We start from the raw sequence: 16,092 nt of genomic DNA, 5'->3' as shown, positions 1-16,092 counted from the left end.
AATTAACAGGAGCCAGCCAAAAGTCGATGCAAATCTCTTACCAAGAGTCACTCTTGAATGAAAAGAAACTATATACTGGAGCTCTTGCATTTAAAAAAAGGAAAAAAACCCAACTTATAGATAATTAGTATTGTCATGCTAATTAGCACTAGCCTTCTTCTTGGAACAGAGGAACATGTCAGAACTGTGTAGCTGTTCATTGAGGCTCCTCTTCCAAGGAGTCCCATCTAACTTGTACATAAAGTTTTTCCTTGCAGAAATGACAGGAGAAACACCTAGGGAGACTGGTTTCCCATTCAGTAAAGTGATGGGCTTGGACTAAATGATCTCCCAGATGCTTTCTCACTCTAACATTCTTTGGCCCTATCATTTTGTGACCAGAAGATTTCAGAGAAAGTAAAAGTTGATCAAGAGTAAGTCTTCTTTTTGGTGGGCCACAATGATACTCTTGTGGCTCCTTGGCAGCATTTTCTGAAATAGCACTCAGGCTGCCCAGTTGGAGGCCCTTGTTAGCCATTCAGTTCTCTGATGAAACCGATTGAATGTTCCAGCTTGGACTGCCCTTATTGCACCTCCATCCACATCATGAGACACAAGAGAGGAAGTAATTCATGTAAGCTCCTACAGGGAGCCGAGAGAATTAGAAACCAGGTTTGCCTTACTCCTCAGGCCACACTTAGTAAATAATTAATTAGTATTGTGAGACCATTTTTCATGGAACAGAGAAGAGCATGCTGGGAGTCTGTAGGGAGTGGTCAGTGGCAGCTGCTCAGTGGGGCCCACTCCACCCATGTAAGGTATGTCCTTTGGGGTTTTAGGCAGCTCTCCAGGAATTCCCATAAGGGTCCCTAGAATTTAGGGTGGAGGAGCCTACCTTCTATAGACTGCCAGCTCCAGACATTCCTGAAAAAGGCAGACCAGAACCAACACTGGGTTAGCACAGTGTTCAACATTTTCCTCCTCTTCAAGGGCAATGTGGACTCCCATTGCCACTCTATAGATCCTACCCATTTTCCCCACAAAGGGAGTATTTACATATTAATGTATTTCTTTTCTGCAGTATCAGATACTCCCAATATGACCTTGGTAGCGTTTGCCCTTTTGGTTCGAATGTGAATGGAATACAGAGTGTATTTTAATAGTTTAAAACTGCATTAAGACTTTTGGAATACCCTTGTATATGTTTTCTGTCACAGGCTTTTTACTTATGCAAAGGGGTTCCACATCCTATTAAGGGTAATAATAATAATAACAATAATAACATTAATAATATCTAACATTTATATAGTGTTTTAAGGTTTGCAAAGCACTTTACAATGTATCTCATTTGATCATAATGAGCTGCAAAAAATAAGATGCCGTTTCCCCCAAAACAGTGACCTGAATATAAATAATATAAACAGAAGCCCTGATATAAACTGGCTCCATCTATAGCTAAACCCCTTGGTTTAAGCCAGGGAAATTCACACCACATTAATCCAGATTATTTGAGTTGTTCCATACTTGACTCATAACTCATTCCTAGCCTCTGTTTTTGGTTCCAACCAGGGAAAAAATGGCACTTAAAGAAAATGCTGGATTTTTAAAATAATTCAACTTAGTTGGAACTAACTTTTTCTTTTTCTCATTTCTCTTTTTCTTCACCTTTTCAACATTGAGGGTTAGGGTAGAGGGGAGGTAGGGGTTGGGGACAAAGGGAAGGTCTGGAGAATTATCCATTATAGAGGAATCCTAGTACAGTAGAAGGAACATAGTACCATTTCTAAGTCTGACTCACCTGCTCGTTTCCCTTGTGGCTTGGGCAAATAATGTCGCTTCTCTGAGTCTCAATTTTCTTATCTATAAATGGAGATGACAATACTTTCCCTTTCTCCCTCAAACTATTGTGAAAAATCACTTTGTGAACATTAAAGTGCTAAATAAACATGGACTCTTGTTATGTTTGAGAAATTGCTTTGCAGATAGTTTGTGAAACACAATACAAATGCCAGGCTATATTATAGTCATGTAGGGATTGGATGGAATTTGATGAAGCGATGGCTAACTAAGGTTACTTCTTTCACTGGATCTGTGATTCAGTGCTTCTTTTCCTTTCGGGATGTTAGCATTACTGAATTTTCATAGCTGGAATTAAGACTCTTTATTCCTCAAATAAAGAACCTTAAAAAATGAAGGAAATGGTCCACCTCTTTAAGTAGTGGTATTCAAGCTTTTGCTTACAGTTGCTAATAAATTGTTTCCTTTGACTATATAAACTGTAGGCTTCAACAGTGTTGTTGGTGTCCTTGCTTTAGCCACACTGATACCAGGGTCATAGAGATAATGCCAGAATCCCAGAAGTGAATTACTGGCCTCAGAGCACTTGAAAGCAATAAAGGTAAAGAAGGCTGTTATTTGCTCTTAGCTGTCCCCAGTCCTAAAGAGATGATTCCTTCACTGACTCCAAAGGCCAGGCTTTGATGAATCTCACATATCCCTTCCTTGACGCCCCCTGGGTTCCCTTCAACTCAGCGAGAAAAAAACCTGAAAACTTGATCTACCATCTCACAGAAAGGTTACTGTGTGTAATTATCAATCAAGACTGGACCTTTGCCTGACATTGGACTGGTGAAACTGCACGTTAGCAAATAAGACCCCAGGTGATCTAACCCTGGGCTCTGTGAAAAATGGACCTTCACCTTCCTCTTCTGTGCAGTGAAAAGGCTACCTCTACCCTTGTGCCCTAGATGTCTCTCCAGTATATGTTAAGTCCTAATGTTAAAGGGTTCGTGATCTTTCTTAACATGGTACATCTTGCATGGCACCTTTTTCTTTACAGCCTCTCTTATCTCCCTTTCCCTGGCCAAGAGCTGGAGTGAGGAATTTTTTCATCAAAAAAGCCAGGTTCAGTAAACACAAGGAATTCTTTTAAGTGTGTCATCCACTCTCAGAAAGGAATTATTTCTAAATAATTTTTCAAATAATAGCAATGTATTTGCCCTGATCAGCCATAAACTATCACTTAGTCCATGCCCTTTGTCTTAGCACCATATCTTTGAAAGTTAAAAGATGTAGTCTGTGGCTGTGGAGCATAGCTAATTAACTCTTATGGAAATGGAATTTGTACGTGGCTTGGTTAGCACCCTGTTCTAACCAGCCTAGCAAGTTGGCTTTCAATCCCACCAAAGACAACTTCATAAGATGGTGACATTATAAGCAGATGCCTGGCTCAGCTTTTCCCAGTGGCTAATTGCCTAAGCAAAACTAATGACTCCAAACACTTTGCCACACAATAGCCTATAATTTTGGCAAAGAAGAGATTTATCTCCCCCCTAGAAATGTGGAAAAGTAGGAGTCAGGGAATGGGTGCGGAAAATTGGAAGAAAAAATTTTGTGAGGACTTTTTTGTTCTTAATGAAACAGTTCCCCTCCCTCAGGTCTTTGTCCTATATTGAACATGCTATTTTACGAGCAAACTAGATTATAATCAATCAATAGACATTTATTAAGTGCTTAACTATGTGCCATGAACTGTGCTAAGCACTATGTTTCTAAACTAACAAAATTACTTTAAAGATCATAAAAGGTACTAAAAATGTATATTATGTGTTATTCCCCCAAATAAATTGTTTTATGCACACACACATATATTTCCCTGTTTTTTTTTTTTTTTTTAAGATAGTTTCTCCATGTCTTCAGCATTTCTAGGAATTTTACATCCCTGTCTCCTACCATACTTTGTATTGTTTTGTGTAAAAATAGCCCCCTTCTGTAGGTATCCCTAGTTGCAGAGAGAGAAGAAACACAAAGTGGTAGTAAGATTAGATTTATAGTCATCAACTCATGGATTCCATTTTTGACTTGAGCACAGGCCTATGTGACTTGGATTTTTTTCCACCATCTATGAGATGGAGAGATGAACTCACTGCTTCTTAGAGTATATCTTAAAAGTACTTTGAATGATTTACTAAGAAGATATACCACAGAATTACTCTTGTTTTTTTCTGAGAAATAGTTAGACCCTATGCCAGGGACTGTGTAGCAAACACTAGCTGGAAATTTTATGCCCATTCTCTATTGCGTAACATGACTCTAGCCCATCCTGTTTGTCACTTACAGAATTTGTTTTTAAAATCTTTATAGATTTTAAAACCAGTAAAGGATGAGGACCTGTAAGTGTTCTTTTCCCAGCACTGTCCCTGGTGTTTTTTAATAAAGAATGTGGATATTCTGTCCTTTCGTAGAATCTTATCATAGATTCATTGAACTAAAAAAACTTATACCTTTGCCTCTAGACTCAATCCTAACTATATCATACCAAGTGGGTAACCATCCCATTCCTCAAAATCCCCAAAGGAAATTCTTTAAATTTAGTCACTTGAGACAGTATTATATGATAAAACTTAATACAGTATATGGCAATATATTTTTAAAGTTTATTCACATCACTTATCTCACTTGATACTGTGATCCTGAGGTGGATGATGTGATGTTATTTTACATGTGGTTTCCCTAAGGTCAGGACTGGGACCAAAGGCTAGGTCTCTTTAATTCCTAATTCCAGTCACTTTTAAATGGCAGCCTGAAGTGGTTACCATTTTAACAAGTATTCACTTCTATGAGGAATAGTGTATTTTGTTCTAAGCATCACGTTTTAGGAAGAAGTGGATGGCTTGGATCCTTAAAGCCATATCATAGGAGAAGCAATTGAAAAAACTGGGGACACTTAGCTTAGAGAAGAAAATTAAAGAGATAGTAGTAGCTGTATTTTAGCATTAACAAATACACGATGCATTATTTGGAATTATCTTTTGTTGCTCCATATGGACCAATGGTATAATTTAAATAGAAAGGGTTGCTGTATAAAGCAAAGATAGAGTACTAGTAACTGTTTATCAGACATGCTGTCTATTATCACTTAAGAATCTTTTGACTCTGAGAATCTATGATCCTTATGAAGGAGAACATAGGGCAAATGTGTGTCAGTGGGATTTTGGCCCACGCTGGGAGAAGCTAAATGACCTGTGCTGTGCCAGCTTTCCTCCAAGACCATCACAAAATGTGGAGATAATGAAAGATTTTGGTTTGAGTCCTGTTCATGCCACTTATTAGCTGTGTCATGTGGGGCAAGTCAGTTAACCTCTCCCAGACTGTTTCTTCATCTATAAAATGAAAATCGTAATACCTGCACTACCTATTTCTTGGAGTTGTCAGGATCCAAAGACCTAAGTTATTTTGTTACATGAAAAGCACTATATAGCCATTAGTATCTAATTCTCAAGCTCTGGCTTGCTATTTTCCCCCTTCTTGCCCTTCTCATGACTGGCAAGTTAGCCACCAGATATGTGGGCAGTAAAATTTGAAGTGTTAATGTGAAAGTGGTCTTTGTTATCTGGACTCTAGAAAGATAGAGGCTTAAATAACCTTGTTTTCTGGCCTTCCATTCAACTTCTAAGCTTTCCCTTCCCACAGCCATGTCCAAATCAGCTGTGAAGATCTCTTCTGATCTCCTCTCCAACCCACTTTGTGAGCAAGACCAGGAATTTTTAAACATGGTGACTGCGCTAGATACAGCCATGAAACGGATGGATGCCTTTAACCAGGAGAAGGTGATGAGGTCTTCTGCAGCCAAGGGTGTTCCTTTTCCTCTCTTCTCATGTCTTCTTTCAAACCACTGGGCAGCTCTTTTAGGATCCACAACAGGCCCCAGTTCTCATTTCCAGTTAGCCCTCTCCTCTTGAGATACTTCTGTATTGTGTGATTGCCCAAGCTAAAATGTCTCCTAGTATTTGTCTGGCTTAGTCCTACCGGGATTCCTCCTACAGCTCTTTCAGCCTCGAGGGCCGCTGAGCTGATAACTATTTGAGGTGCCAGATTAGATCAGTGTTGAGGCTGACATTAATAGCTGTAACGCCATGTAAACCATAACTGATGCCATGTGCAGTGCCACTTTTGACTCTTATCCAGTGATAGGTAGGAAGTCTTTGCCTGAGCCCAGTGGATCTCTGTGGCTATCCACACAGACTTGTTGTAGTCTCAGATATGACTAGCACTTTCTTTTCATTCAGTTCAACAATATTTATTAAGCACTTATTATGTAAAAGGCACTATGCTAGATCCTGGGGACACAGACACAAACACTACATTCCCTGCCCTCAAAGATGTCCATGTCATCTAATTGGCCATCATTTGTCCTGGGGAGTGGCAGGCCATCGAGGGGGGATTGGTACATGATCATGGAAGAGGTAAAGAACATTGTCTCCCTCTTCAGACCTTCTGGTCTCTATGTCCATTACAAACCAGCTTCATAATTTAGTCAGAGGAAGTGGAACCTGAATGCCTGAACAACTACGTTGCCATCAGAATTTGACCTCACTGTGTTTTATTTTTGACAGGTGAACCAGATCCAAAAGACCGTGATTGAGCCCCTAAAAAAGTGAGTAGCAGCCATCCCTGAGGGTTGACATTCTTAAAGAGCTCTGCTGAGGATGTTCACTTTATAAAGGAGAAAACTCAAGTGGGGTTGGCAGTGGGCAAGGGATAAGTTGAGCAGGCTGGCAGCAGTTTGAGGACCAAACTGAACTGCTAAGGGACAATCCAAAAAGGCCACAGGACCTGTGATTCCCCCAGAGTTCTGGTCCCTGTCATGCAGCTGCTTGTCCTTGTAGAAACCTGAGGCAGCCAAGCCTCTACCTGCCATTCCAAGCATGGTCATTTGGCTCTTTCCCTTTTGCTGTCTGCTCAAGACCCAGTAGGGCCTGAACTTGCCAAATTAAGCTAGCAGAGATCTTGGCTGGCCCAGAATGGAGGTGCAGGAGGCCTTTCATCTCTGGTCAGGAGTGGAAGAACAGCTGTCTTGGAGTATTCTACTTCTGAAATAAGGGAGCGGCTGGGCAGGGGAGATGGGGTGGGGGGAGCACCAGCAGGATTGTTTGACTGGAAAGGCCTCATAATTCATGACCCATCAGGCTCATAAATTCTGCAGTGGGATCCATCTGCTCTGTTGGGAGTGCCTCCAGCTGATGATCAGAGAGACAGACTTGCTCCCTAGGTCCCCTAAGTTGAGGGGAAAAAGTAGGTGTGGGGGTGGCAGGAGACAGGAAAGCTCCCTTGAAGCTCCCACCTCACTTCATCTTCTTCTCTGGCCTCTCCCAAACTGGCTTTGACCTAGAAAGGATTCAGGCTCCAGTTCAACAGCTGCACATTATTACTTCTTCTATGGTGGTCCCTTGCAGTTGACTCATCTGGGACCTGGATAAGCAGGATCTGCTAAATTATCATTAGAGCTAGATCAGGGTCCCCAAACTTAGAACAGTTTTTGATCCTCAGTCTAACCGTTTGTATTTAGGGAATCATAAACTATCTGCCCCTGCCCAGGTCCAGGGGGTAGAGTTAGGAGGTAGTTCTCCTAACCCCTGGAAGGGGTTCTTTCTCACCTTTCCTAATCACCAGCTTTTCCAGGAAATGATTGAAAGACTTAAGTGTAACCCAAGGCAGTGGCCTATAACTCAGAGCAGTTTCTCTCCTACTATCAAAGTTAATCACTTTCCCTCCCCCAGTCACCCCTCAACCCAAAATACCAGGATAAGAAGAAGAATGAGGTATATTGTTTGGATCTATTGTGGAGAGAGGCTCATGAGATGACAAGAGACAGGCAGCTGTACTGGTCAGGAAGCCAGTATCTAAATAAATCAGGCAGCTCTGTGGTTTGGCACCCCAGCCTCCTGAGATAAGACTTCACAGAAAGCCAGGAAGGCAGGTGGGCAGCAGAGCAGTCCCTGTCCTTGTGTAGTCTTCTGGACATCAGAAGTCGTAGCCCAGAGATCGTGCTTCATTAAGGACAACGTAGTCAATATTAACCTGCACAAGGTATCTGAGCTGGCCTGTGGCAGGTAAAAAAGGACAGAAGGACAGGGCTAGGCACTCGGGGCCTGACAGATCTAGGCAAAGAAAAGCCAGTTCTGGGAGCTTCTGACTCAATTTCACACGCACCAAGCAGCCTTGAAATCCAATCCCCGACCCTGGTTTTTGTAGCTGGTGCCCAGCTGAGAGAAATCCCGGCTGCTTCCCACCACCATGGCAGCCCACCACCTGCCAGGAAGGTGGGCGAGTGGCAGGGGGTGGAAGCTGAGATCTCCCTGGGCAGATCCGTTGACCTCCCCATGAGCCTGTAGACTAGCTTTTCACCCCACCCCAGGCGACATGCAATCTCCTTGACCACATCAAACTAAGGCTGGCTGCACCCCCTCTCCACCCTCCCTTCCTGCTTCCGTCTTGGTAGTGGGGAGCCTCCTGGGGACCCCAGGACCGGAAGCAGGAAACAGCAGCTTTCCTGTCCTCCCCTAATGAAGAACATGGCCACATGGCTGCCCCCTCACAGCCTCCTTCCCACCTCCAGGGGGCTCGGCCTCTAATCCCCCATTCTCTGAGCTGGGTGTTCTGCTCCTCCGGGCTCTAGTTGGATTGGGATGCTTTTAATTTCCCTTTCCTGGTGGGTGGAAGATCCCGGTTGTGTGGGCACAGATTGAGGAATGGCAGGCATTCCCCACCAGGGCCGGCTGCTCCCAACCCACCTCCCAGCCGGCCTCTCTCTCCCTCCTTCCCCACACTTACCCAGGAGAGGGAGTTTGTTAGGCAGCCCTGGGACAGGCAAGAGATGGACAAAATAAAGAATCAAATCCCTAATGAGTACCTACTATGTGCAGTGCTATCCAGGAGTTACACTCCAGTAGAGAAAATAAAATGTTACAGATGAAAAACTAACCACCATAAGGACCCATGTGAGGCAGCATGGGACAGTAGAGAGAGCACTGGGAGGGGCAGTCAGATTGTCACAGGGCCTTAAAAGCTGTGTCTTTCCTGGGGGAGAAGCCAGCATGAACGTCTTGCCTCGGACCATCGCTGAGAGGGTGCTCAGGTGTTTGGAACTAGCCTGGTCCCATCATAGGATCCTCAGTTCAGAGTTTGGAGGTTATCTAATCCAATTCTCTTATTTCACAGATGAGGAAATTTAGACAGAGGTTAAATGATGTGCCCACCACCTCACCCCCTACCAAGGTACTAAGTAGCAGAGTCAAAATTCAAACCCAGATTCTCTGACTCCGTATCCAGTGTGCTTTCCATTGTACCATACTACCCCCCAAACCTGTGTTCTTCCAAACTGCAGTAGGCCAGTTCTGAGGTTTCCTGCTTTCAAACCAACTCCTTTTGCAACATCGTGGTTATTTATATTGCCCACAACTTGGGAGTTGGTGAAGACTGTTCCATCTCCTATAAATAGAGAGTAGAGAGGTGGGGGCTGAGTGGGCCAGTACTGAAAGCCAGGAATTCTTGATTCCTGGTCCCACCACTGACTTATCAGAAGCCTTGGTTTAAGCTGTGCCCTCCCCCCAAGCTCTGCCTCAGTTTCTCCACTCCAAGGAAGACATGAAATCAACCCCCAAGGGGAATGCCAAAGTTGAGTGTATCCATATGAGTGGAAATCTATTAGTGATTAACCTGCAGTAAGCCATGGAAAATCTCAGAGAAAGGAAGAGCTGGAAAGAGTCCCAGAAGTTTTGGTCATTCGTCAGTGCCTAACAGTGAGCTGAAGATCCCATCACAAAGGTTCTCATGAAAGAATTGCCGAGGACCACCATTGCTTGGCCACACCGGGAGCAAAGTCTACAGTCCCCACTCACTACATCTTAGATTCCCAGGGTAACATCCTGGCTGCCATCTTGGCTTCATACCCACCCGCCCCACCCCTGGCATCCTGGTTTGGCATAGGGTCGTCAGCATCAGGGGGCAAAACAAGAATCATGAAAAAGAAATGTTAGAATAGTGAATTGACTTCTATGGAGGAGGCTGGACTAATTTCCAAGATGAGAACGTAATGGGTTTGTTAGGGTACTTAGGCTCTCTCTCCCTTAAAAATGAGTGTTATGCCCCTAGACCAGTGGATACTTGCCAAGTCACTCCTCCGGGTGGGTGTGACCATGGCTTTGGGAAATGTACGCTGTAAGATAAATTGTAGAGGGGAGGGGGGATATGCTGGTGGACCAGGGAGCTAGTGCTCCCTAAGGAAGGACCATTAACTATTTCCGTACTGGATTGGTCTTTTCTCTCCGGACAAGAACAACTCACATTTCTACAGGGCTTAAAAGTTTATAAATCTGGGAGGCAGCTAGTGCAGTTTTGTAAAAACAAAGGTCCAAAAGGTAAGGTGACTGGCTTGAATCACAGGACTAGGCCCGACTTACCCGGTATCACAGGGCTAAGTCTTGGTAGCTAGGATTTAACCTAGGTTTTCCCTTGACTCCAATTACAGCAAGTGCCCTTTCCACTCCATCACAACACCTCTCCTGATAACTGAGACTTTACTGAGTGCCTTCTGCCTTCGAAGTGTTTTCATGTTACATTATCTCTTCCAAAGAGATGTCTTCTCTTTCCTAAAGTAGTAGGATGGAAAGTAGGCTGTCAAGGACAACACAGGAGAAACCACTGGAGAGTTCACTCACCTGTGTCAAATTCTTATTGTCTTCCTTTCCTGTGACAAGTCAGAGGCCAGAGGCTGTGGAACTGATGAAAGCCCCAGAACTAAGACCTTTCCAATGGGGCTGTTCTAATGACTTACTCCCCAGTGGGAGCACCTTAGTGAATTCACAGCTCTGCCTACACTGCCTTCTGTGAATCATGTGATTTGTCAGTTGTCTGTCATAGTCCTCTCAGAGAGAGGGAGAGAAGGGGTGGGCCAGAAATCTTTCTCTCAGACTGCCTCATAGTAACAACCCGAGGTGCCAGTTCAAAAGTATTGAGATGAGTTCCTTGAAATCAGTCCCCCTCTAGATTGCACCCCATGGTTTTTAGAATCACCATGTTACACTAGACTCCAATGGTACTGACTGACAGAAAACACTATACCTTTGACATTCCCAGTTTAGTGAGGAAAGCTCGTTCAGGGCAGCAGCGATTGATTTGAAGGTAGTGAAACTTCGAATGCCATGCTTTTGGAACAAGCCCCAGCTGTGGTTTACTTACTTCCACACTTAAAGAATCTGTCATTTTGTTGGTATGGATATTCTCTCCACCAGTACTGCTTATGATCCCTCTGTAACGTAGACGATGGTCTTCAAGAGTTGTTGTGGCCACCCGCAGAGTGAAAAGCCTCTCCCTACTTAGCTGGGCTGCTCTTTAGCTACCCGACATGCAGCTTCTTACTGTGCCTGTTCAGAAACTTCTCCAGCTGGACAGATCCTGCCAGATCTTTGTCCTCCTGTGCTGGCATAGTCAGGGTCTGTCTGTCTGTCTATCTATCTATCTATCTATCTATCTATCTATGTCTGTAACACACACACACACACACACCCCCACCCATACCCATGATGAAGCATTTGAGGAAAACTTCAGTAGAGGAACATGGTTTATTCAAAAGATTTTCTTTGCTTACAGAAAAGCCCCATGTGAGCAAGTTGATGATTTCCATCTCTGGTCAGCTTCATATTTTCTTCTTCCTTTGCCCAGGTTTCAGGCATCATTGAATAATTCTCTAACTCATGTACAATGTTTTGTTAATTTTTTTGTTTGAGTGGTGATCATGTTTCAAGTTTGGAGAAAACTTCAGTGTAGCGTGATTAGTGCAAGCATTATTATATGTTCAGTTGGATCCATATAGATGATAGTACTTTGGATCCAGAGCTCATATGGGGTCTTAGTGAAAAGAGCTAAGACCTCAAGAACTGCCTTTCTAGATTTCCCAAGGAAAAAAATTCATTTCTGCCTCCATCTCTACAGTCTTTCAATGTAAATATCTGAGGGGCACTTAAAATGCTCCAGGGGTCTTCTGAACAACAACCGTGGGCTGCCAACTTTGAGGTTTTCAGTTCAGAACAATTGGTAAATCAATGGTTCCTTTACTTTGAAATGGCAGAATTATTGGTAGCTTATCAAATGGTCCCAAAGCTCTGGGCTTTTCTGGTGCCTATCTTAGTCACAGAAATAATGCAAAGCCCTCACAGTTGATGTCTAAGAGGCAGGAGGTCCTGGAGATCAATGAGTGACTTCTCTATAAAGTCAGATCCATTAGGTTTATAGTCTAGTCTAGTTGGTCATGGATCCTGTTTTCCATAAGTCTGAGTAGTGGAAAAGGCCCGGAGCATAAGTAAATGTGCCCCCAGTCACAAAGGAGAGTAGAATGGGAATTCCCACCCAGGCCCTCTGCTCAGAACTCCAGAGATCTTTTCCACTGTGCCACTGCTGCTGTGACCAAGTGGTCTGGCCTCAAGCCACTGCGAAAGTTTCCACTTCTGTGAAATGAGGGAATTTGCCCTAGATCATCTCCAAGGGCCCTTACAGTTCTGTGATATTCTTCTCATGCATAATTTTGTAGGCTAGTGGCTATGTTATAAAGCCTACCCTACCTAGCTCCTAATGTTAGACTCAAACGAGATAATGAATGTAAAAGCACTTTGAACACACTTACTGACCTGCCTAGCAAGTACAAAGTATCATACTTGTTCATCCGCTTGTAAGGTGCTGGGAGTGCTGATGCCTTTAGTCCTTCCTTTATCATTGAGGCTTCGTGCCAGGACGCTGAAGTCTAGTGGTTAAAAGCACAGGAAATTTGGAGTTAGTCTGCATGCAGCTCCTTCCTGCTTGGGTGACCTTGGGCAGAACGCAGGACTCCTCTGACCCTCAGATTCCTCCTCTGTACTGTGACGGGGCTGGTTACACTCGGTGGTCTCTAAGGCCTTTTCGAGAGTCTCTATAAGCTGTGCTCTTTCTCTCCTCCCCTCCTGGTAGTATCCAGGCAGGAGTAATGGTGCAGCCTCTGCTCATCTGCCTACCCCGTTTCTGGCAGGTTTGGCAGTGTCTTCCCCAGCCTCAACATGGCGGTGAAAAGGCGGGAACAAGCCCTGCAGGACTACAAACGGCTGCAGTCCAGGGTGGAAAAGTATGAGGAGAAGGAAAAGACAGGGCCAGTCCTGGCCAAACTCCACCAGGTACTGGAACTGCCCAAACAAACAAACAAACAGAACAAAACAAAAGCCAGGGCCAGAGGCTTGGCAGGTGAGGAAGGGGGCCAGCTGAAACACAACTGGGGGGGGAGCTCCCCAGGTGGGTTCTCCACCCTTCCCTGGGAATTTGGCTCCTTGAGGAGAAAGGGTGGGATAGACACCCCCACTGCCCGGGCTGGGACCCTGACCGAACCCACAACGGGCAGGTACGAGAAGAGCTTCGGCCTGTGAAGGACGACTTTGAAGCCAAGAACAGACAGCTTCTAGAGGAGATGCCTCGTTTCTACAGCAGCCGACTTGACTACTTCCAGCCAAGTTTTGAGTCACTGATCCGGGCCCAGGTAAGACTGAGCTTTCTGAGCAGCCCCCCAGACTCCCCACTGGAAGGATAAGCAACAGAGTGAGAGCAGGGACATCCATGTGACTCCAAGCTAGGGAATTCAACTCTCAGCATCCTAGAACCATCTAAGAGGAGCCCAGATTGGCATGGTTTGGGATGAATTTGGATTTCAGTTTTGCTTCATGGCTGAGGAATAGAGGCCAGAACTGGAGAGAAGTACCCCTTTCTCCAAACCTGATGGAGCCAGTAGCATTCCGAGGCATACACCTGTTTTGTGTGACCCTAAAGAGGCTGCCTGGGGGACTAGGACCTAGAGGCCTAGAGGTAATGGGATAATGATGGTGGTAACAGTTATGTCACACTTTAAGGTTTCTTCACAACTGTGTGGTAGATAGTATGTTTTCTTTTTGTCCATTCTGTGATTTCTTCAGCATGGAGAAACTTCCTTCACAGATTTAAACAAGCAGCTCAGTTGGTCATTTACGATTGTTAAGTGACTTAACCCGTGGTTCATCTACTACACTGTGCTGCCATGATTAGGGTTGTCCCCACTTTACAGAGAAGAAACAGTGACTCAGAAAGCCCAAGTGACTCATGTGTGATTGCACAGCTAGGAAGTGATGGTGCTAGAATTGGAACCTCAGTCTTTCCATGGCTGCTTTGCCTGCAGCATGCACTGGGCTCTGGAAGTGCAAAGGGAGGCCCTATCTCTAAGTAGCTTCTGTTCTACCAGGGAGATACGAGTAAATACAAAAGTCATTTTAGGAGAAAGAGACCACACTGACAGATGGGGGTGGAGGCAATCAGGAAAGACCCTTGTTTAGGAGCCAGTGCCTGAGCCAATGCCTTGAGGGAAACTGGAGAGTCTAAAAGGCAGAAAGGAAGAAGAGATGCATCCCAAACATGGGGAATGGAGGCAAGAGATGACAAGTTAAGTCTAGGGTACAGCTAGTAGTTTAAGGGAGAACTAGTAAGCCAATTTGGCTTGAACAATGTGAAAGGGACTAATATGAAATTAGCCTGGTGTGGTAAGTAGGAGACAGATTGAAAAGGTCTTTAAATGCCAGCCTGGGGAATTTGCATTTCATCCTAGAGGCAATAAAGTATTAGTCCAGATTTTTGAGGAGGGGACTAACATTATCAGACATGGTTTTAGGAACATACACTTGGCAGTTGTCTGCTAGATGGATTGAAGAGAAGAACAAGTGGAAGCAGAGAGACCAATTAGGAGGCTAGTGTAGTGGTTGAGATGATCGATGGTGAAGCCTTAACTAGGGTGGTGGTCCTAATGAGCAGAGTGGGATGTTTGATTGGGTAAGAGAGAAAAGAAGTATCAAGGATGACTCTGATAGACTAGACGTCTGTGGGCTCCCTCAGCATAAGTAAGGAAATTTGGAGGAAGAATAGATTTGAAGGGAAAGATAAGCAGTTCTGTTTGAGATATATTGAATTTGAGGCGACAGTTGACTGTCCGGGTGGAGATGTCCAGTGGGCAGTTGGCAGTGGAATTGGAATTCCAAGAAATGAAAGCTTCATATATAGACTTGGGAATCATCTACACAGAGATAATTGAACATATGTGAGCTGATGAGACCACTGAAAGAAATCAGTGTGAAGGGGCAGCTAGGTGGCGCAGTGGATAGCGCACCGGCCCTGGATCCGGCCTTACTAGCTTACGCTTACTAGCTGTGTGACTCTGGGCAAGTCACTTAACCCCACTGCCTGACCGAAAAAAAAGAAAGAAATCAGTGTGCTAGCAGCGTCTTCAGAGGAGCCAGTCAGAACCCTTTTTAGGGGAGAAGAGAGATGGGCTCTGAGGTGGTCTCAGATCTTGCCAACCTGTGCTCTCACACCCCCTCCCCTTGCTAAATGGGACCACTGCGTTGTTGCTGCCGCCTTCCGGCCTTCAAGCCCCTCAGCCACAGCCCCTCCTCCCACCTGATGAGGGAATTGAAAAGGCAGCGTTAAGCTGAAGTGAGTTCGTCAGCAGTGGGCATCTGGAGGGACTTGGCCTCTTCCCGACCTTCTGTTAATTCTTTTGATCCTCTCTGGCCCTTCCCCTTGCCCTAGCAAGTCTGGAGGCAGCTCTTCTCATCGTGTGGAAGGGAAAGTCAATCCCTGGGAAGAATGGAGTAGCAAGACAGGGAACGTTTAGCCCAGCTTTCCTCCACCAGACCTCAGGCCATTCCGAGGCTGTGGGAAATTTGATTTGGGGATGGGCACCAGACAGGCCAGGTTTGGGGGTTAACCATCTTCCTATTTAGGGGGTTGCTCTTTGATGACCTGGACATCTTTTGCCCTCTAGTGGACAATGTGGTACATTACAGGTTCCATAACAGGTGGGAACCTGATTGACTTTTCAACCTGCTGGCTGGCTTAGGCATATAGGAAAGGATGCTAAGGATGGCCTGAAACCAAGCGTCTAGAGGTAGGAGAGGTAGGAGGCTCCTTCCAGGAACCCTGAGGCAGGTAGTAAGGATGTGGAGAGAACCCCAGTATTTCCAGTCCTTGGCCCTGCTTCTGCTTCCGGGTACAACTGTGGAAGGAATGACTAGAGACCGTCAGTGCCCTAGGAGAATCCTGCCACCAGACACACTACAGACCCTGACATCCCAGGTATACACGTGGATACAGCAGATCTCCCAATGGGTCTTGGGGCAGTGGGGAGGAGTGAAGTCCACAGAGGTAATGTGCTGCTGCTGCCAGTCTCCTGATGGCTTTGGCGACACAAGCCCAGCCTCACAGCCAGCTCTGCCTCTAGGAGTCTACACAGGGATG

The 16,092-nt window shown here is 45.0% G+C and overlaps 1 protein-coding gene across 1 annotated transcript in view; it reads left to right on the top strand.

Annotated features, from left to right (window-relative positions):
* The window catches only part of BIN3 (bridging integrator 3), a 44,191-nt gene that overhangs the window by 25,482 nt on the left and 2,617 nt on the right, over positions 1 to 16,092 (top strand). The window contains exons 5-8 of the mRNA XM_027853866.1: positions 5,452 to 5,588; positions 6,375 to 6,415; positions 12,818 to 12,959; positions 13,181 to 13,315. Of these exons, the coding sequence (XP_027709667.1) occupies positions 5,452 to 5,588; positions 6,375 to 6,415; positions 12,818 to 12,959; positions 13,181 to 13,315 (455 nt within the window). The remainder of the gene's footprint in view (positions 1 to 5,451; positions 5,589 to 6,374; positions 6,416 to 12,817; positions 12,960 to 13,180; positions 13,316 to 16,092) is intronic.

This window comes from Vombatus ursinus, unplaced genomic scaffold (genome assembly GCF_900497805.2).
Source record: "Vombatus ursinus unplaced genomic scaffold, bare-nosed wombat genome assembly UNPS02010219.1, whole genome shotgun sequence".
Lineage (NCBI taxonomy): Eukaryota > Metazoa > Chordata > Mammalia > Diprotodontia > Vombatidae > Vombatus > Vombatus ursinus.
Note: the sequence above shows the minus strand (reverse complement) of the source record. Positions and strands in the feature narration are given on the sequence as shown.